The 22,463-nt window shown below is 38.2% G+C and overlaps 3 protein-coding genes across 4 annotated transcripts in view; 2 read left to right on the top strand and 1 right to left on the bottom strand.

Moving 5' to 3' along the window:
- The window catches only part of Mthfd1 (methylenetetrahydrofolate dehydrogenase, cyclohydrolase and formyltetrahydrofolate synthetase 1), a 67,614-nt gene extending 59,638 nt beyond the window's left edge, over nucleotides 1–7,976 (top strand). Inside the window, exons 25-28 of the mRNA XM_047541819.1 lie at nucleotides 2,317–2,424; nucleotides 2,847–2,999; nucleotides 5,789–5,882; nucleotides 7,433–7,976. Of these exons, the coding sequence (XP_047397775.1) occupies nucleotides 2,317–2,424; nucleotides 2,847–2,999; nucleotides 5,789–5,878 (351 nt within the window). The 3' untranslated portion in view covers nucleotides 5,879–5,882; nucleotides 7,433–7,976. The remainder of the gene's footprint in view (nucleotides 1–2,316; nucleotides 2,425–2,846; nucleotides 3,000–5,788; nucleotides 5,883–7,432) is intronic.
- Nucleotides 1–22,463, bottom strand: part of Zbtb25 (zinc finger and BTB domain containing 25) — a 157,305-nt gene that overhangs the window by 110,280 nt on the left and 24,562 nt on the right. The gene's annotated exons all lie outside the window — the stretch shown is intronic.
- Nucleotides 11,397–20,242, top strand: Akap5 (A-kinase anchoring protein 5). Of its 2 annotated transcripts, XM_047541824.1 has the most exons (3): nucleotides 11,448–11,529; nucleotides 11,832–12,006; nucleotides 14,161–20,242. In XM_047541824.1, the coding sequence occupies exon 3, from the start codon at nucleotides 14,405–14,407 to the stop codon at nucleotides 15,707–15,709; it is 1,305 nt and encodes a 434-aa protein (XP_047397780.1). In that variant the 5' UTR covers nucleotides 11,448–11,529; nucleotides 11,832–12,006; nucleotides 14,161–14,404; the 3' UTR covers nucleotides 15,710–20,242. The 2 variants fall into 2 exon arrangements, with proteins under 2 accessions (XP_047397781.1, XP_047397780.1); XM_047541825.1 differs by lacking the exon at nucleotides 11,832–12,006 and having other exon boundaries at nucleotides 11,397–11,529.

Raw genomic sequence — 22,463 nt, forward strand, 5'->3', positions numbered from 1 at the left:
TGTGTGGCTACTTCTGTGTAGAGCCCATGTTAGCAGCTTCAACCTTTCAACCTTGTGGTTTAATTTCCCACATGAGCAAGTTACAGGACCAAAGCTTGAACTCTCAGCTCTAGACAGCTATGTTGTAAACACTGATTACTGCTTATTTACAGAGTGGGAGTCCTGGCAAGAATACAAGGAGATTGGCTCACAGCCGAACTTTGAAAAGGCTCACTGTACAAGTCCTTTTGCTGGCAGAACAGAGGGTTACATATAGAACCAAGTGTGTAATTCACTGTAGCCTTTAGCCTAAAGCACCAGTCACGTTGTAGCAAATTGGCAAGGGACAAAATTGAGCAAAGAAATGTGCTTCCAGGTTCTGTGTTGCCTTAAATTCAGGAAACCCTCAGGTGCAAATCGAAGTACCTCAGTAGGCCTTTCATTTTTTCCATCACTAAGTAAATTACATCTGGCCCAGCAGAAGACTGTTTATTCTATGACTCAATAGAGTTAAGAAAATAGTCAAAGAAAGGTTGATCTTAATATAAAATTGCATTTTATTTTTAGTTCTCTGTCCCATGTATTTTAGGATGTGATCGAACATCAAGTAGTATCTCCACAATTGGCAACTTTGTAAGGAATATGGAATGTATGTTGTAGTTCTAGTTGTATTCTATAAGCTAGTTTCTGGCTTGTTTTTTACAAGATATCATAGACTTTGAAAACAAAAAACATAAAAAGGAGGAAGGAAGAAACTCAGTTACTCTTGTTTTAAGATTCTCTTGTTCCTCTTTGCCCCTTACAGATATAATATATTGCCAGTTAATTAACATTCTCTGTAGGGCATGGTGGCACATACCTATAATCCCAGCAACTTGGGAGGCTAAGGCAGGAGGATCACAAAGTCAAGGCCAGCCTCAGCAATTTAGTGATACCATGTCTCAAAATAAAAAAGAAAGGTCTGGGGATATGGCTCAATGGTAAAGCACGCTAGGTTCAATCCCTGGTACAAGAAAATAAAATTTTCCTATTGACATTGACATTCTCCTGTTGAACTTTGGTGTTTATAGATGGGTTTGAAAATCTTTTCAAGCAATGCCTAGAAAATGCCATAAACAACTTTGTACACAAAATGCAAAGTACTTATAGTCACCCTCTCTAAACCCCTATCCACAGCATTTAAGTCAGAAACCACAGTCCCTGAAGACAGCAGGAGACGTGGAAGAAGTAGGGTAACAAGGACTTTTTAACCCATTTCTACTTGGAGCTTTTCTCTGTTCTGACAAAGAGAAAGCTGCCACTTTTTGTCTAATTCAACATCTGCTAGTCTTAGTTCACCCCTCAACCAAAGTGCTCTTTGCTTCATAAGTTCTTAGTGTGCCTTGGCATTTAATAAGCTCCAATATAAGATGCATATGAAAGTAATCTGTTGCAGCTTTTTTTTTTTTTTTTTGAGGGGATTGAACTCAGGGGCACTGGGCCACTGAGCCACATCCCCAGCCCTATTTTGTATTCCATTTTAGAGACAGTGTCTCACTGAGTAACTTAGCACTTTGCTTTTTCTGAGGCTGGCTTTGAACTCACGATCCTCCTGCCTAGGCCTCCTGAGCTGCTGGGATTATAGGCATACATTGAAACCATTATTGAGTATTCATTTTATTCATGACCATTAAACCAGCCCCTTCATAAATGATGATATTAAAGGTATAGTTTTTATTATTCTAGATAGTTTATTACTCCTTTCACAGAACAAAAACAAAACTTGCCCAATATATTCTTTTAGTCTTAGTTGCTAGGGAGTAGACAGCCAGGTAAAATACTAATTTTAATACAGTATTTATATATGTGTGTTGTATACCTCTCTAGCTCTACCAGTCTATCTCACCCCCCACACACAAATGCACACACATATAATTATATATAGATACAGAAACTTCACTTCTGTGGGACATTCTCCACTTCTCCACTTACCAAACCTTGGGCTTGGGTCGGGCATGTTGGAGGCATCTGTAATCCCAGGCAGGCTAAGGCTTCAGGCTAGCCTGGGCAACTTAGTGACACCCCGCCTCAAAATGAAAAAGTGCTGGGGATGTAGCTCGGTGGTAGAGCACCCCGGGTTCTATCCCTAGTATCATAAAAATATTAAAAAATTAATTTTTTAAAAAAATCTGGGGCTTGGTATTAAAATGTCACTAACCCAGTAAACCAAATTATTTGCATGTCAATATATGTATTAAAAAATCTGGCCCCTTCAGGGACACTGACCTGGAATGTGGTCACATCCCTGTGAGAGTCCTCATGTGTGTCATGGTTTCCCTTCTCTTTCTTGTGCATTAGCTCCCAGTTGAGGAAAAAATCAGGATCATTGCACAGAAAATCTATGGAGCTGATGACATTGAATTGCTCCCTGAAGCTCAGCACAAAGCTGAAGTCTACACAAAACAGGTAGATGTTTGGCTAGATGGTTCTTTCATCCCTTTGCAAAGCAGGCCTTAGAGTTCGAATCCCTGTGTTCTCCCAACCCTGCCAAGCACCCAGCGCTGTACTTCTTTGGGTGGCAGCCATCTCACCTTTGAAATCCTATTGGGTTAGGTGGTTCAGTCCAAGGTCTTCCTTTACCCATCTGCAGTATATGAATATGTAGAAAAGCCATGAAGATATAGGAGATGTCTTAACTGAAATATCGAGAACCTTTCCCTGGTTTTATCCTCATGCCTCCTAAGCAGGAGGATAGAGAAGTAGATATAAATATGAAGGGAGTCAGTTGTTTCAAATAAATTAAAGAAGCTTATAATCACAATGTCTGATATCCTTTATTGCACCGTCAGCTTTTCATTTGTCCTATTCCTGCTCCGTTTTCCCCCCAGGGCTTTGGGAATCTACCTATCTGCATGGCCAAAACACACTTGTCCTTGTCTCACAACCCGGAGCAAAAAGGTGTGCCTACGGGCTTTGTTCTGCCCATTCGTGACATCCGTGCCAGTGTTGGGGCTGGTTTTCTTTACCCCTTAGTAGGAACGGTAAGTGAGGCTGCAAGAGAGAGGCCTGCATATGTGTACTTCTTATCTTAAATGTATTAAGTTGACAAGAAAATGCCAAATTAACAGAGTTCACTACTGAGAAGAAAGTTGGGAGGTAGGCCTACTATGATTAATCCTCTTGCTGTGGACTATTATTGATGTCAATTCAAATGTGATACTGTGACTACTACTGCATAAAAAATTCTGTTTCTCAGGGATAATTTGCTCTTGATTGAGCCCAGGATGGGCCTATTGATAGGTTGGGTTAGTGCTAACATAAAGGCAACTCTTTATATCCATGGGTTCTGTGTCTGTGGATTTAATCATCTGTGGATCAAAAATATTTTTTAAAAATTGGTCTGTACTGAACATGTACAAACTTTTTTCTTACATATATAATAACTACATAGCATTTACATTGCATTGCAAGTAATCTAGAGATAATTTAAAGTATAGGAGAATGTGCGTAGGTTATATGCAAATATTACATCATCTTAAATAAGGGGCGTAAGCATCTACAGATTCTGGAAATCATGGGGATCCAACCAACCCCTGATGATACTGAAGACAACTATAATCACAATTAGTGTTTATTTGGCACCTTATACAGGCTACCTCAGTCCTTCCAGCAGTCCTAGGAGCTAAGGACTGAGGTTCTACATGTCCAGGGTTTTACTGGCAGGTTTAGACCTTATGCCTAAAATTAAGGGAGGTCATCGTCTCTAAGTAAAAATTCCTTCATAAAAATACAACTGAATCACATATATTTGAAAGGTGAATTTGCTTACTTACAGGTTTTATGCACATAATAGCAAGGTAGAGGGATGCTAAAGGACATACTTGTAATTTAGATCAGTGTTGTCCTAGCATTAACATAGATTTGTGCCTGAGATTCCCCTTAGGTCTGCCTGACATCCTGTATCTACGATTTATTCTTACATGCGCTACAGAATTGAAATATTCAACTAGACTAATACACAATAAAAAAGAAATGCATAGATGTACTTCTGAAGCTGTGCCATTCTTTCAGTACAGTAAGAAAGTGATAGGGGGTGACATTATACATCCTTTTGAAAAATGTGACATTAGAGCTGAATTCAGTTTTTACTCTGCTGACCTTGGTCTCAGGCACGGTGTGAGAGGTGTGACCCACTGACCCTAGCTCACAGCGTGAGTCAACATCACCATGGAACCATGGCATCAGCACAGGAGCCAGCACACAAGTGCCCCCTTGGGCACTCCAGAGAGTAGGAGGTTTAGCCTTGTGATGTGATGTTCATCAGTTTGGGATTTGGAGAAATTCTCTTTTGGTAGGAATGTTAAACCAGCACCTAGAATACCATATACTGTTCTTTTGCAGAAACTGTCAGCACTTATCAGCACAAGAGTAGTAGCTGCACTCTGCTCATTACTTTCCACAGTCACATGCAGAAGGGTAATTATAGAGATGAAAGCAAAGCTGGATGTGGTCAGGCCAGTGCACATCTGCCTGATCAGAGAGATAGGCTGCCCAACACAAGACTTTCTCACTGAAAACAAAACATGCCTCAGTGGCCTTCAACTTTAATTTGGACTAGGACTTTTCCATGCATAATCAAATGACTTAAACACTCTAAATAATTCTGTTCGTAATACCTCTTGGTTGCTGTTGGGGCCTCTGCAGGGCTCAGAGAATTTTTTTAATGTATTAATTCAAAGTGTGGTGGCTTGGGTTGGGGATGTAGCTCAGTTGGTAGAGTGTTTGCCTTGCATGCACAAAGCCCTAGGTTCAATCCCCAGCACCACAGAAAAAAAAAGAAAAAAAAAAAAAAAGAGTAACAAAGTGTGGTGGCTTCTTTTCAAGAGTTTTATATCTAGGTTTATATATATGTGTACATATCATCTTTTTTTCCTTTTATGATTATTAATAACCAATATTTAAGGAAAGAATCATCTTTGGGAAGGAGTAAAAGCACTGAAAATGCCACTCACTGCTGTTTGGGGGACCAAATTTAGAGCTTTCTGTTCACAGGCACATGCATGTCTATACCAGTGGGCTCATCTTTTGTCTTTATAATGCAGCCTGCTAGATTTTTCTGCTAGGTCTGAAAGGCTATCCTTTTCTTTCCTGTACTTGTATGTACACCCGGCACTTCCTTATCTCTTGCAGAATACAGGAATAGAAACCAGATCTCCATAGCATGTTTTGAAGAGTATTGATTAGTACTCAGATATCAGAATTAGGTTTTCTTAAGTTTTAATGTTTTGTGTTACAGAAGATGACTCATCCTACTTAATGATATTTTTATAGTTAAATTTTAAAAGTTCAGCCTAAGTTGTTTTCCTGTCTGGGTCTGATTTGGAACTTGTGTGTGTTCATTATACAGGGTATATTTACAAATAAAGATATACCAAGTTCACACTTAAAAGCCAGATGAATCTGCATCTAAGCAGGTATTTGTTAAAGCTAAGACTTTAGAAAAGAAGCAAATATAAACATAATTCATAAGCACTATAAGAGAATGATTGTACTGGACATGGTGGTGTATGCCTGTAATCCTGGCTACTTGGAAGTCTCAGGCAGGAGGGTTGCAAGTTCAAAACCATCCTCAGCAATTTAGCAAGGCCCTAAGCAATTTAGTGAGACCCTGTCTCAAAATAAAAAATAAAAAGGGCTGGGGATGTGGCTCAGTGGTAAAGTGCTCCAGGTTCAATCCCTGGTAAACCCTCCCCACACCCCCTGCAAAAATAAAAAAAAAAAAAATTAAAAATCACATTAAGTTCATTTTTAATGCTGTTTTACATCCTAGATGAGTACAATGCCTGGGCTCCCTACCCGGCCCTGTTTTTATGATATTGACTTGGACCCTGAAACTGAACAGGTGAATGGACTGTTTTAAACAGGTAAGTTGTTAAAGCATAAGAGTTCCCCCCCCATACTATATTTATGAATTATAGAACTCAAGAACTGTAAAAATTCAAATTTTAATGCTTTCAAAACATTTCTTTTTAGCCAGGCGCAGTGGGGCACGCCTATAATCCCTGGGGCTTGGGAGGCTGAGGCAGGATTGCAAGTTCAAAGCCAGCCTCAGCAACCATGAGGTGCTAAGCCACTCAGACCCTGGCTCTAAATAAAAATACAAAATAGGGCTGGGGACGTAGCTCAAGTGAAAGAGCACCCCTGGGTTCGGTCCCCAGTACCTCCCCACTGAAATTTCTTTTTAGACTTCACTGAGGGGATGGGATCAGGAATGAGAGTTGGTAATAACCAGTGAATGAGATATTTGTATTTCAACATATATTTAGAAGAAGAGCAAACTTGTCTTGGTCATGCATGTCATGAACTATGGAGGTCCTGCAGAGGAGTTTAGGCTTGGGCTAAGAGTTGGAGGTCAGACCAAGTCTGAATAGATGGAAAACAAGAGTTGAGTAAATGTCCCAGAAAGCAGAATAAAGAAGAAAACAGGACCAATCCTGACTTAGGTGAATCACAATGAATGAGCTATCCCTAGACACAGCCAATTGAAATTTCAAAAACATCTAACATGAAGATCTTAAACATCCTTCTCTAAAGAAAAAAAAAAAAAAATGATTTGCCTGTGAAAAAGTGAAAATTGTACAGAACACCTGTCTTATCAGCAGTAAATGGCTTTTACACAATGGGGCAATGTCTTCCAAGTTAAGGGAAGCTAAATCTGTCCAGATGTTTTCAGATATGTACAGATTTGCCACTCCCGAATCTCCTCTTAGCAAATTATTTAGCAATGTAACCTAGAAAAATGAAGAATTAAACCAAGAAAAGAGGAAAATGAGTTTTTTTTTTTTTTTTTTTTTTTTTTTTTTGGGTGCTGGGGATCGAACCCAGGGCCTTGTGCTTACAAAGCAAGCACTCTACCAACTGAGCTATCTCCCCAGCCCCGGAAAATGAGTTTTAAGAAATCGAATCCAGATTTTGACAATAACAGGTGTACTGACAACCATGCAAATGATCTCAGTTACAAATCCAAACTGGAATGAGAGGAGGGAGGGCTTGAGAAAGGCTAGAAAGAGTTAGAAAAGACAAGGGCAGCAAAAGCTCTTGTATCATTTGAGAAAGTAGAGGTCCAGATGGAAGCAGAATGTAATAACCATTTAAGTCATGGTGACGCTAAGAAGAGAGACTTTGAGCTCGATGCCACAGGAACCATATTCTTTGAGAGGGCATGTGTGCTATTGGAAATGCAGCCCTGGCTTACTGCTAGGTCTGTTCCTGAACAGTATTAACATAACCTTCATGTAAATGCCATGCATTATTCTCCAACCTATTATGGGCAGACCCTAGAAGACTCGGTGATGGGAGAGCATATAAATGTTAACAGCTTTGGCAATATGAGTAGGGAATAATGCAGTGTGGAAGGGAAGAAGAAACATTTTGGTGCATAGAGAAAACATTTATTCCTTGTTTTTCTTTCCAGATCATCTATCTCCAAGAAGCTACTTTGAAAGTTTGGCCCACTATGAGTGGGAAGTTGAGAGAAGTCAGCCACTGCCTGGAGGATCTGAAATGAATAGTGGGAGTTTCCCAGAAGCCTTTCTTCAGCCTTAATTCTCATCATGTATAAATTAACATAGCTCATGCACCTATTTACTTTAATGAAGTTCCACAGAATAAAAAGAAAATAATTTTGCTATCTTCGTGTTCACATGTAAATTGTAGCACTGATAATACTGTGCTGCAATATCCTCGCCATCCTATCTGAACCCATCTGTTGGGCAGCCCCCTGGGGCTGGAAAAGCAAATTGCATTGTGTAGTTTGTGATCAATTGTGTTTAGGCGGGGAATGTGTGCATACCTGTGTGTCTCTGCATGGACACATGATTCAGGAGAACTGAGAAGGACAGGGTAGAAGTAGGGTATGGAGGAAGATTTGCCTTTTAATTTAATACCTTTCTGTATTCCCCCACCCCCATCCCAGGGAGGTATTGCTTATATAGGTTTTTGCCCTGAGCGTCTATCATAGCATTAGCACCATTAAGCCCTTAGGAAAGATGATCATAGCACTAGCCATAAGTAGGTTAGCCCTTTCTACTTTTGTTGATTCAGCAGTTGTTTATTGAGTTGCTATTAAGTGCCTGGGCTTTACCTCTTCCTATAGAGGTAAAAAATATTCTATTTCCTAGAATATTCTCACTTCTGTGATTGATCTGTCACCTCATATCAGAGCTAACCTTTGCTTGAATATGTGTAGATATTAATTACAATAGAACAGATCTCCAAATTAGGTTTTCATCCCAGTTTACAGAAAGGCAAACTGCAAGACTGCACTGCTATTGTCTGTGCCATGAACTTGTAAAGGTGTTTTAGTTCCAAAGCCTCTGCTCGCAGTTCTTGCCAGGCCGTGAGAGGTGAGGTTAGCTGTGCCCATTTCCTATCCCTCCAGAAGGAAGGAATGATAAAGTTGGAAGAAGCTGTGAGAGGAAATAGAAGTTAGCAAGGCTGCTGAGCAATCCTGATGGTGTGGGTTTTGTGGAATTGCTTTTTCTGTCTTTGATGAAGATGGGTCATGTGTACCAGCTTACAGATGCTATTTCCACAATGAAAGAAGGCACAAGCAACCAAATAGTAGCAGGTCAGGTGAAGACTTGGATTAAAGACTACAGAAGCACTGGTGTGTGGAGTGCCTATGTGTGTCACCGGGGAGGGCCTGGCGCTTTCCCCATGGGGCTGGGAGTTCCTTTTGATCTCTGCTTCCTTGTGCCCATTCTGACTGTTCTCTGTGCTGTGACTGCCTTCCTTTCCCATATTAGTATCTTACTGATAAACAGTGTCTTCTCCTACATGAATCTCAAAGGCTGTTGATGTGAGTTGAAAATGTAAAGACACCTAATTCAAGAGAGACAGCAGCATTATGTGCTGCCAAGAAAAGCAGATTGCAGAAGAATTACTGTTGGGTTTGTGGTGGCTCCCTGCAACCTTCATGCTGCCCACAGGCAGATCAACCATCAGCAAATTGGAGCCATGGTTTGATTTCATGGTGTGTCAGGGAAAGGGGTTGAAGGACTTCTCAGAAGACCTCTGAAAAATAAGACGCATTAAAGGCTTACCCATTTCCATAGCTACTGGCCTGGACTGTGGGTGGGTAGAGACTAGGGTTGGAGAAATGATATGATGGTAAGATTCACATAAATATGTAAAATATTTTGTTGGCGCACTGTATCTGGTGATATTAACGTGATAACCTATAAGTAGAATAATTTTTCATCAAATTAGAGAGACATTTATAGCCCATTTCCTATTACATAATACAAAGCTACTAATAGAGTAGTAGACAATGATACGGGTAATAGCTTCAACCGTCTTAACTGTCACTTAAGTATTCAGGGATGACAGATTTCTTTCATGCCTGAGGTACTGGATACATTTTTAAAAAACAGATCTGGCATAGGGTTCTAGTCAAATCCTAAAGAAAAACCACAGTGCAGTATTTTATTCATAGTACTATACTGGGTGTGAATGTGTGGTAGAAGTTGAGACAAGTCATTTGTAATATACCTCAAACAAATCTCTTAATTTGTCCTTCAAATACAAGATAAATTTACCTCTTACCTCAAACTGCCTTTCAGTTCCCTTTTACTATTTTTTTTTTAAAAGAAAAGCAAGTAGAGTTAAGATCTACGAGTCATTAAGTTGGCCTTTATATCATTTCAACATGTATCTTTCTTCATTTCCCAGTGGTCTCTACTAAGACAGCTATTCTGCCCTGCCCTCATCTAGGTAAACCATCCTTATTTTTTGCCTAAAACTGCTGCAAACTCCCAGGTCTACTAGGTTTGAAGGATTTGAAGAACCTTGGAGTTTGAGTATGAGTAATAGGACCTCAGTTGCTTGTAAGTGGCATGGATTTCTTTTTCTTTTTTACCCAGGGGCACTTTGCCACTGAGCTACATCCCTAGTCTTTTTATTTGAGACAGGGTCTCAGTATGTTGCTGAGATTGGTCTCCTGCCTCAACCTCCCAAGTAACTGGGATTTCAAGTATGTGCCATTAAGTTCAGGTTTTTTTGTCTTGTTTAAGCTTCAAAACTTGCAGAACCAGGGTTAGCAGCCCATATGGGGATATAAAAGCCATTTTCACAGACCTGTGTTTGTTGGATAAACAAAGCTAAACTGAATTCTTAATTACAACTAAACTAGATGCTTATGGATTTTCTGCTTTGCAGTTTTTGTCTCTTATCTGCACATTTAAGCTTTTGACAACTTTAATTCAGCTTTGTTTTTGTGCAGAGTTTGTTCCTTAGTAAGTCTTGGTGGAATAAATCTAGAAAATCTTATAAAGGTAAAATGTGTTCCTGGCAAAACAATAAAAAATGGACACACACACACCTGTCCCACTGAAGACAGGAGTGCAGCTGTTATTCAGGAGTTCTTCCTTCCACCAAATGAGGGGCATCCTTTGGAGGCTCTGCTGGAAAGATTCAGGGAGGAGGCTGGACCTCACAGCTGGAGCTCCCAGGAATGCCCTCCAAAGCAAGTCACCCTAAGCTTTCTTGGCAACACCTTTCATTGAGTGTTCATGCTTTGTGTGTACAAATAAATACTTGTGCAGCTACCATGGGTAGAACCTTGTTTAAGTAAAGGATTGGAAAATGCATGAAAATAACATAACCTAGGCCCTTAGGCAGGAAGGTAGAAGATGCCTGTGCCCTTTGACAGACTGGAATGGTAAAAAATGTCCTCTCTTCTACTCCCGCTTAATTGAGAGGGACAAAGCTAAGCGGACACATAACAAGTATGCTTAAGAGTAACCTGAGCAACTTGAAAGCTATTTCGACTGATTTTAGGAAATATATGTAAGGTATTAAAGGGGGTGGGACTGGTTTCCGTGCCCTTTCCACCTTGTCGGTGAGATGCGGTTGCTACACATCATCTCCACCTCCCTCTACTGGAAGTCAGGTCTGAGAGTCTGTTTGGCAAGGAACCATGATAACCTCATATTCAAAGCCACTCCTGGGAAAGTTTTGTTTTCATTTCGACTCATGTAATTTTCTCTCCAACTGACACCTCACTACTCTATGCAGTTTGAATCCTGCTTTTAAACTTTGATATCTGCCTTGCCTTTAAATATTCGTGGAGGTAATTTATAATGGGAGTGCCTATAATTTAAAACAGGATTTTGCTACTTTGAAAAATGCGGAGTTTTCTTCTTCGGTCATCTCCCCATCTTCTGGCTCTTTCGGTGGTTTCTCTGCCCTTGACATGAGCCCGCAGGTGGAATTCGCGCCCCCGGCAGGGAGCCAGAAGACAGCTCTCCTGGCGGCCGCTAACAACTCACAGGTGGATCCCGCCATACACCCGCCCCTCGGTCGCCCCGCCCCGCTGCTCCGCGCGCATTGGCGGGGCAGGCTGTCGATCTGTAAGCTGCTGGGGAAGGGGCGCAGCCTGGCTGCAGTCCCTCTGCAGAGGGCTGTCTGCTCAGGGTGAGCGGTGGCTCCCTGACTGCCGGTCGAGGCTCCGTGCTGCTCAAGAGTGCCCGAGCTCAGCAGTAGAGTTCACTAGGGATGCCAGCGCTATCGGTAAGTGAGAGCAGGACTAGGAGGCTGCGGAGGCGGTGGGTCTCGAGCAGTGTCAGGTCGGCTCACCTCCAGGACTGCAGAGTAGATGGGAGGTGCCCTCAGGACAAGGGGGATCCGGGTCCTCCGAGATGGACGGGAGTGAGAACCTAGAAGGTCATTAGTCCGCAGGGGTCTCTCACCTACCCGTTTTGCTTCACCGCTAGTACCACAAGCATGGGTTGCCGGTAGTTTTTTTGTTTTCACCTCATTTATCCTGTTTTGGAAAATGTGACTTGAGATTCCTGACCATTATAATTTTACAGATAGCTTGAAGCTGGGTTATGTGTTCCACGCCCCCGACATTTTCCTTTTTGAGTACTTTACCCTGCGCGCTCCATATCCTGCCATAAGGAGCATCAAGCCAGAGAGATTCCTTCCTCCAGAAGGAAGCTTCGTGGTCCACATCGGGTGCTCGGAAAGATGCACTGCTTTCCTCAGGTAGTGGTTGCTCTTTGCTGCTTAAGACATAGAGGGGAGGTGGTGATTTCTGTGGCATTAGACTTAAGATTCTGTGAAGAAACGTCGGGGCTTTAAGGTTTCCTGAGGCAGTGAAGCTACCCTTGCAGGTTAAGGGCGAATCATTGACAGTCTAACGTTCCTCAAAGTTTTAATGCCTACAGATTGCAGCACGCCCTCCCCATTTCTATTAGGCTTCTGTTTGGGTATTTGTTTCCATAGCATGATATATACATTCAAGTGAGCTCCTCGAGCAGTTGTCTTTGGGCAATTCAGGTTGGTTTCTAATGATACATTCTTAACTATGATCTGTTTTCAATATGTCTCTTAGTAGTACATTCTGTGCTTAATAAAAATGTTTAGGCTCTGAGAATGCACGAGAGATGAGAAGACTTAAGGGTTGCAATCAGCTGAGGTTCTGGTGCTGATTAAAGCATTATGTGTGAAAGACACTGTAAAACGTTCATATTTTCTGCCATTGTTCTAGAGTGACTGTCTTTGTGTTAGAGGCATGAAGTATGCAATACTCAACCTAAAAATACATTTCCTTAGATCATAAACTAGTTTTCCAGAGCTCCAGTTCCTTCTACAGTGCAGAGAATGAAGGGCTACCCAAATGAAACTTCATTTAGGATTTACATTAAAAAGTTATGAGAAAATAATTCACTTGACAATTTTATGACATCAACTAAAATTCATAGGATTTTGTTAGTAATCACCTCGTATCTGCATTCTTAGATACTGTTCTGAGGATTAATTTTTAAATACTCCATATTTTTAATTTAGCTAATCCATTTGCCAATTGCATGGCTTATCAATTTATATTTGGCTTTTAAATTAGTTCCAGGACCAAAAAAAAAAAAAAAAAAAAAAAAAAACTTTTAAAATCTTGGTTTTAAAATAGTAAGAACTCAATCTAGGTTTAATTATGAGTTGATTGAATGCATTATGGTTAATTAAATGACCATTAAACAATTAAAAATTTTTTGACTAATGGATTTATTGCAGATGAGCAAAATTCATTTTCTGATGGAACTCTTAAAGCCCAGTTGCAGAGCACAGGTTTCAGAAACAGGCAGTGCTGGTTTGAATGTGGGCCTGTTACCTAATATCTTTGTAATCTCAGGCAAGCTGCTTCATCAGTAGACAGTACCACCACCTACCTACTCACTTGGTAATATTGTGGTTTAGGTTAGAGATGTATGAAAAGTGCTCAGCATGGACTAATACACAAGAGTGCTGAATATGTGTCAGCTGTTTTTAACTCTTAACTGACCTCCAACTATGTGCATATCATAGTGGAAAATTATGAACAGTAAATACTTAAGTGAAATGCCAAAGTTATACAACTAATTTAAGAGTGGAGAATGACAGTGATGTTAAATTTTCCTAAGAGTATGTATGAAAACTAGCACCTCCTTGACAGAACATACATTTTTAGAACAGAAACCTTATGGTACAATGGAAAGAACTCTAGAGAGTCAAAAATCCCTACTTCTAACTATGGCTATGATCTTATCTGGCAGTTTGGCTTTCTATAAGCCAGGTGCCCCCTCTGGAGCTCAATTTTGTCATCTGGCTGGACTTGAATGACCTCAAATAGTCTTTGACATCCTTTACAGCTTCAAAATTCTTTATTCCATGTGATAAAAATTATATTAGCTTATCTGTCATCCTGTCCTTCACTTTTTTTTTTGTAGTTGTTGTTTGCTAAACTTGCAATTTAGGGTCATTAATAATTCATAAAGACAGGCCCAACTAAAGAAATGACAATGTCAGATTTGCAGAGTAGTCCAAAATGAAGTTTTAACAAAAAAAAGAGAACAAAATATATTCACACCAAAATATTTTTGACAGGGCAAAGGTAAACCCCAATTTCTATTCTTTTCTTTCTTTTTTTTTTTTTTTTTTTTTTTTTGTGGTGCTGGGGATTGAACCAAGGGCTTTATATATGCTAGGCAAGCACTCAACCAACTGAGCTATATCCCCAGCCCCCCAATGTCTATTCTTCAGTCATTTAGGAAGTTACTACATGGGAAAACATGCCTGGTAGCATCTACGTTCAACTGAAATAGTCTCCATAGAAAATAATGTTCTCATTGTCAAATAAAATACCATTTTCTTTACTCTCATCAGGTTGGTCTTGCAATAAAGCAAAAATTTACCCAGTGAAGACCTTTCATGAAGAAATTAAAAATAGAAATTGCAAGCCATAGAGAAACAAAGCATTTGTTTACTACACAAAGTATCTAAAACAACTGTATAAAGTAGGATGAAAGGAATGAATACACCTGGGAAAATTTTTACTCAGTGTGAATATTTTTGTCTACCTTTTTGCCATAAAAGGCTGCCTAAGGAAGAAATTATAGTTTTCTAGAGAATGAAAGAGTGTAGTGTAAAAATGGAGACCACAGTTTCTGAAATTCAGGTAGAAAATAAGGATGAAATGAAATTAGCAAAAGCCAGTCCTAAGAATGAAAGACAGGAGGAAAAAACATCCATGCTCTGCTTCAAAAGAAGAAAGAAAGCAGTCAAGTCAGTGAAGCCCAAAGCTGTCCCTGAAGCTGCTGATGTGGCAAGGGAGTGTCCCCCAGAAGCAGGAGCTTCTGATCAATCACAGCACCCAGGGGGGACCTGGGCCTCAATCAAACGTCTAGTAACACACAGGAAAAGGTCAGATTCTTCAAAGCAGCAAAAGTCATCTAAGGCTGAAGTGCAACCTGAAATAAAGGATGAAGATGCTGATCTTCCTAAGAAAAAGGTAAAATCCAGAATTAAGATTCCCTGCATAAAATTCTCAAAAGGTACACAAAGAAGTAATCATTCCAGAATTATAGAAGACTCAGACTGCAGCATCAAAGTCCAAAAAGAGGCTGAAGGTTTGGATATACAAACTCAAACCCAATTGAATGACCAGGCAACAAAGGCTAAGTCACCCCAGGATCTAAGTGAAGGCATCCTGCACAAAGATGGTGATGAGGTCTGTGAATCAAACGTGAACAGCAGCATAACATCTGGAGAGAACGTGATTTCAGTAGAACTTGAATTGGATAATGGGCATTCTGCTATTCAAACAGGAACTCTAATCCTTGAAAAGGAAATTGAAATGATTGAAGAAAAACAAAGTGTTCAATCTCAGCAAGCAAGCTCACTTACAAGTTCAGAAACAGACAACCAGCAACCAATGACTTCTGATGTTCCTCCATCACCTGCAATCCCAGATCAGCAAACTGTGGAAGAATCCAGTAACAATGTCCTAGAAAGTGGACCAAACTGTGAAGACTATGAAAGGAGAGAAATGGTGGCTGAAGAGAATAAGCCAAAAGATATTGAATTGAGCCAGGAATCGGATCTGAAAGAAAATGGGATCGATGCAGAGAAACCCAAATCAGAAGAAAGCAAAAGAATGGAGCCAATTGCTATTATTATTACAGACACTGAAATAAGTGAATTTGATGTTAAGAAATCTAAAAATGTCCCTAAGCAATTCTTAATTTCAATAGAAAATGAGCAAGTAGGGGTTTTTAATGATAGTGGTTTTGAGGGTAGAACTCCAGAACAATATGAAACACTCTTAATAGAAACAGCTTCTTCTCTTGTCAAGAATGCTATCCAGTTGTCTATAGAACAGCTGGTTAATGAAATGGCCTCTGATGACAATAAAATAAACACTCTCCTACAGTGACTCAATTTCCAGATCAAGGAAGAAAAGCTTAACCATTTACACATTCACAGCATTTCTTATTCAGAAACAAATGAAAGATTTATCACTTGTGGAATTAAAGGTAAAATTCCAGCCTACAAGTGCTAAAGAATAAATCAAGTTCATAAAACTCTACCACTGAATTGCAGTCACTTCTGGATTGGAGGAAGTCAGCACAGCAACACAAAGTGACATACAGGGAGTAGCTAAAATGGCATATGGAGATTGTTTGGGAAAGGAAGTATTTATTGAGCACAACAGTATGCCATAAGCTCTTTACTGTTCTCTGATGTCACAAAGTCTGGTTTCTTTTTAACAGTTCAGCGCTGTGTAACATTGCATTCAGTTTTCAAAAACTTTTTTTTTTACCGTGCATTTTTATGTTGTTTAAAATGGTGAATAGGTGAGCTGCTTATGTGAATAGGTACTTTATAGTTTTTATATTCCTCAGCAGTAGTCTTACCTCAAAAAATATAATGCATTTTTTAATTTCAAGAGTGTGTGCAGAATATGCATACTGGAAAACATGAGTGGTTTTCTCATCTTGCTTAAGTCCCTTACAAAAGCCATTCACGAGATCCTTCAAATGAGCAAATAGTTACAGAGTGCAAAAGTGTGGACACAAGGAATAGTTTCTCTTTCCACCTTCCTTCTGTCCCAGGAGATCTGTATATATCCATTTCTGTATGGGTTTATCTGCTGAAAAGTTTAAAACAAAACAGTGAAAACCAAATGAGGGAATATTACTTTTCATCCAGGAGAATTAACAAATGACCACAGCACAGAATTCCTCTTGCAGTATTTCTTCTTTAAAGACCTGATTCATCAATGTCTCCTCAAGGACAGGAGAGATCTGATGGAAAAGGGTCTAGGAAATCATAATATTCTAGTCAAAATGTTGTTTATTCTTGGCCAAGAATGAGCCATGTACAGTTATTGCTAAGGTACAAATTTTCAGTGTATGTATGTGTTCAGAGAATCCAGTAAAAAAGTATTTTACATGTATAATGAAAATTTTAAAATTTTTCATCACTATTTCCAGTTCAGCTAATACTTTACAAAAATGAGAAGGGCTCATTTGCATTTTATTCAGTTATTTAAAGAGAAGCATCCAATCACATCAATGATTGCCATGTATTTTGGAGAAAATTCTATCTTCCATGTTTTCTTGTATGAAATGGCCACGATACCCTAACACACTTCCCTACCTCATAGGTTAGGGTTCATACTGTATAGTTTCCCATTTTCTAAACTGAGTGATGGTGTTACTACTTGAAACAGATGAAGAAATGGAAGTAGAAGAATGAATGGTAAGGTTTGTTGAAGACCATCTTGCAGGAAGGACACACATGAGATGATTTTAAATGTTCTGGGTGAGTTCTTGCACTATTTCAGTATTGCATATCTATAGTATATGTTCATTTTTCCTATAGTTTCATTTTTTTTTGTAAATATATTTTGAGACCTCTGACAGAAAAAGCCAGTCTGACTTTGGAATTGAGTCAAAAAACAGAAATTAGTAAGATTATTAATCTTATTAGTAAGATTCTTTGCTGAAATGCAAACATTATTTCTCCCAGATTTTCCTACCTTCATGTTTATAATCTACGAGGGGAAGTTTCCTTCAGCAGCAAGATAAATGTGGGTCTTTCAAAACATGACCCAAGAAATCAATGTCTTTTAATTAACTTCTACCAATATTTTTAAAAGTAAGATTGTCATACTCCTTGAAAAACTCTTTTCAACTCACTATATGTGGTGCTAATGGACTTAGATATAGCTACCAGCAAATATCACATTTTAAAATGAACAATTTAAAAACCTGATTAAGGTTGGTGCATTGTACAGTATTTTGAAGAATCCTATCTTCATTTATTACAAGGATTGCTCCAAGCCAATATACTTGCATTATAATTTTTCAGTCATCTCTTATGAACAAGCAAAAGTATAGCATTTATCAGTTATTTAAAGCATTCTGGAAGGTTAGGACATATTTATTTGGGATTTAAAAAAAACAGATACGAGTTAAATATGTGTAGTGAAATGTCTAGGTGTTTTTCCCATTGTGGTTTGATAAATGTATTTTTGGTTACAAATGCATTATGATTGTTTTTATGATGAGATATATACTCTTGCATTCATTAAGTGGTTTCTCCTCAATCTTTTCTAGTGAATTAAATAATTAGTATTTATCTGAAAATAGAATCTTTAAATTAATTGTTCTCAATCTATTACATCTGCTACATGGCCAAATCCTATTACAGTGAATTTCTAAAGGGATTCAAATTGTTTTGTTGTTATAGAAATAAGCAGGAATTAGATGGCCTAGAAGTCTTTCATAAAATATTTATTATCGTATTTATTTTAAGCAATCTGATCATATATGCAAAATACTGTGTGAAATAGGTTCTGATTCAATTCACATTCATTTGATCATTTAAAAGGTTTAAATTTAAGAACACCATATTTTCATTGAAATCTGCTGTGGTATAAATGTTGCTTTTAATGAACATTTATTAGTTAGGATTTAGTTTCACTGTGAACTCAGAATTTTTGCAAGCCTGGGAGAGTTTATCAGATTCTTATTAATCTTTTCAGTATATTATCTTCCTCCCTTTAAGAGTCAAGTATTATTCACTTTGCTTCTTACAACACAGAATATCAAAATTCTCTATTTTATGTGGCACTATTCACCTAACATTTTTTAAAGCACTTTACAAGATATAAAAATAGTACCCAGTAACATTTAAGTAAAGGTAGAGAAAACAAAAGAACTTTCAAACAGAAATTATGTTCCCTGCCACCTCCTCCACCTCAAAGAATAATAAGCATGTGGCACAAATGGAGTTCTTCATATAAAAGCTGTCTGCATAATTTTCTTTCAAGGTAATATATTTGACAGCACAAAGTTTGCAGTGATCTTAATTGGGCTACTATGCAGTGGAATCTTAGAACTTTCTGACTTACTTCTGAGAAATCATGTTATTTCACCAGAATATGTGAATAAGCATTTTGCTAAAGGGTGTGAGAGATGAATCATGAGAGCTCCAGTCAAATCTGGCTTCTGCATGCAGTCCAGAGTAAATTTTACCCATAAATTTCTAACTAACTTCAAGTTGCCTTACTTTTTAAAGTTAAGAATTTTTTAGGGGTTTACAGCAGAATTTTAAAAAATAATTGTTAGGCTTTAGAATCCTATTGTTTGAAAAGATCCTTTAAATGTCGACTTTACTGAAATATGTAAAGTCTGCTTTCTAATTTCATCTGCTACTAAATACATCGGAGTTTGATTTTTCTGCCTGCCATCTGTGAATTTTTTAATATCCTACCTTAAGTTTTAGAGTTCTTTATGTTCAAATTCCTATGATGTTTTATTGTGTAAAATGAGATTTCTTATATCCAATTCAAAATATCCTCCATAGTACATTTTAGGAAAGATTTTTTTATTATGATCCTTATTTATATTTATTAGAATGAAGGTACATAAAACTTAGGTGTGCTGATTAAATTCAGTTTGATTCAGTCACTGTTAGGCATACCACCTGCCAAACATTTTGATAATGGAATAGGCTTCCTGCTTTCCAAGAGCTCAGTCTAGGGAGCATGACAACAGAAGCTGAGACAAGGGTTAAGGCAAAGAGCCACAGATAGTGCAGAAACATGATGTCAGACGGGAGCGTAGAGTGTAATTTTGTGTGGTGTAGGAAAAGTGTCATCTGAATACACTAGCAGTCTGAAAGCATTCAGTTTCTAAATAGTTAAGCAGTATATTCATTCTTAATTGTGACTAGGTATAGAAAAAGACCTGCATAATGTTACATATTTATAGTAGTTCTTTGTCTATAAAAATGTTGTGGATGAGCTATTCTGAAAGTTAAGAATTCCATTTTGTATTTCTCATTAAAATTGGTATTCTATTACGATGGATCAGATATTAGTATTAAATAAATAATACTCTGTGAGAAAAAGTTTTCAAGCTGAATTAATTTAGATACTAATATTAATAAAGTGTTATATTCATGTTTGTTTATCCACAGCTTAAAAAAAAAACATAGTAAACTGTTCACTTCATAAAACTATAAAGATCATACTGATAAAACCATTTAGTTAGCCTTACTAAAAGTTCCACTCTGCTGACTGGGTATCAGACAGACTTTACAACATGTGCCTAAAGGAGTCTACTTTGAGCAAGAAAAATAAAAAAAGGAACTAGAACTTTGAACTAATTCAACCTAAAGGGAAGTTCTGAATTTGATGCCACCTATGAATTTAACAAAAACACAGTTTGGGAGGCGGTGGGTGTAGCTCAGTGGTAAGAGCACTTGCCTAGCATGCAAGAGGCCCTGTTCAGTGCTGCTAAACAAAACAAAATAAAATAACAAACAAAAACAGTTTCCATCATTTCTTGCTATATTTCATTAGTTGTCTTTTCTGAATTATATTAATCTATGACTTCTTAATGATCTTTATGGTTTCCCAAATAACCAAGCCATCTTGATGTGAAAAATGCTTAAATTATCCAGGTAGTATCTGTTAAGGTTGGGTGTTTCAAAATTTCTGTAATTACTAAGGCACTAATTCATTCTGCTAACTCAATGCTGGTTTTTCTTAATTACAGGTCAATTAATATTTGGGCTCTATGAAAAATTTTCCAAATCTTGAGACCCATTTAAAAGTTGATAGTACTTTCAAAGTCCTAAAACTAAACCTGGTTCTAGTTAATGTCTTATTGTGAAAATAGTAGTTGGGTATTTAATATTTCAGTTATCAAATTTTTAAAATTTTCATTAAATTACATCTTCTTAGAAATACTACCACCTTTTGCGAAACTTGTCCTCAACTGTGCTAATCTCTGTTAGATCCACCTTGACTCCAACTGTTTTATGAGTTCCTTCCCTGCTTCCAGTTTTAGCTTACCAAAGGTTGTTTCTGAGCTCTGTGAAGAGTACATGTGTATTTGAACATGGGCACGGGACATCTTGTCAGAATTGCAGTGGATTCTCAGCAATGTTGGGTGCAGGCGCCATGAATAATAAAGTAAAACCTAGAGGAGAAGATGGTGATAGCTCCTGGTTTGGAAAACTCCCAGCCTTAAACTGTCTATTAATTTCAACCTATTATAACAATAGCCGTCTGGCAGTTTCTGCGTATTAGCAAGACCAAACACACTTTCCTCACTATTTGCTTTGTAACTAAACTCAAATAGGACTTTCAGCCTTGATCTTTATGACGCTGCACTTATGGGGCAGGGATTAAGTCTTCCATACACTTTTCATAGCTGTACTTGGGGCCATAACCAGGGTATTCCATTTCTGCCCTCCTGGGAGATGGGAAGCAATATGTAGTTATTTGCACCCAAAGTGCTGGGGATTGAATCCAGGACCTCATGTATGCAAAGCACATGCTCTTCCCTGAACTACACCCCCAGCCCTGTACCTAAAACTTTTATTCCCAAATTCCTACTTTAACATCTGTAACTTCAGGTCGCACAGGAAGGTCTGGCCAATATGGTCACTACAGGGGCTCTGGGCTACACTGGTCATCAATCACCAGAACTAATGCAGCTACAGGCATGCATATCATCAAATAGCCTCACATATAAATTACAGGACAGGTTCCATGTGGAACTGTCATTTGCAGCCTCAGGTATTTAGACAGAATATGTCTAAGTGTCATCCAAAATTGAAGTATTTCCATCCTCCTGACAGAGTGACTAAAGTAGAATTGTCCTTAAATGCCAGAAGGCTCAGATGTACAGAATGCCAAAACAATTGGTCAATACACAATTCAGGTGAAAAAAGTCAACTGGATATTTTAAATCTTTTATCCAAATGAGCCACAAATAACCTTGTCAGCAATTTCCCTGATTTCAGAGTGAACTGCATAGAATTATCTCTTAATTTTCTGAGTTCCCTCTATGCCCTCAATATCTGATGTGTTTCTCCTGAAAGATGAATGACAGTAAATAATAGCAATCATTAAGATTTGTTAAACTCTAAGACTTTCTGTATTTATCTGAGTGATATGCACCTTTTTTCATTAAGGCATAATTTACAAACAATAAAAAAATTCACCTATTTGTAGTGTATAATTCTACAAGTTTTGACAAGTCTTTAAACTTAAATCTTATTATGACCTCTATACAATCTATGTATTTATGCATAATCTGCATGGCCATTATGTTGGCTGAGTGTAGCCATCAGAGTTTGAGAGATCTACAAAGAGATGTTTAAAATAAAAAAGTCTTCCCTTTTATATGCATTTCTCCCACATTTGAAAACACTGGTAGGAAGAAGAGGGCAGGAACCATTTAGCTCACAGTACTAGACTGCACATATGTGGAAAAGAGGCAGTGTTAGGAAATGGGAATTGACCCACTAAGAAAAGTTAACAGGTGAATCTTTTTTTGTTTGTTTAATAATTATTTTATTTATTTTCATGTGGTGCTAAGGATTGAACCCAGTGCCTCACACATGCTAAGCAAGCACTCTGCTACTGAACTACAGCCCCAGCCCAGGTGAATCTTTATTTGCTGAAGAATCACCACAGTTTATTTAGATTTTCTTCCCTACAAGACAGTTGCTACAAATCTCAGTCCCTTCTCATCTCCCATTCTTTTTATTTTTAACCTACACAGGGTTGGGACAAAATATCATATGTCATATGTCTTTAGAAAAATGAGACAGAGCTAAATTCATAAGGTCTCATTCCTCAAAGACCCACTAGGTGCCTTTTT

The sequence above is a fragment of the Sciurus carolinensis genome, chromosome 2 (assembly GCF_902686445.1).
Source record: "Sciurus carolinensis chromosome 2, mSciCar1.2, whole genome shotgun sequence".
NCBI lineage: Eukaryota > Metazoa > Chordata > Mammalia > Rodentia > Sciuridae > Sciurus > Sciurus carolinensis.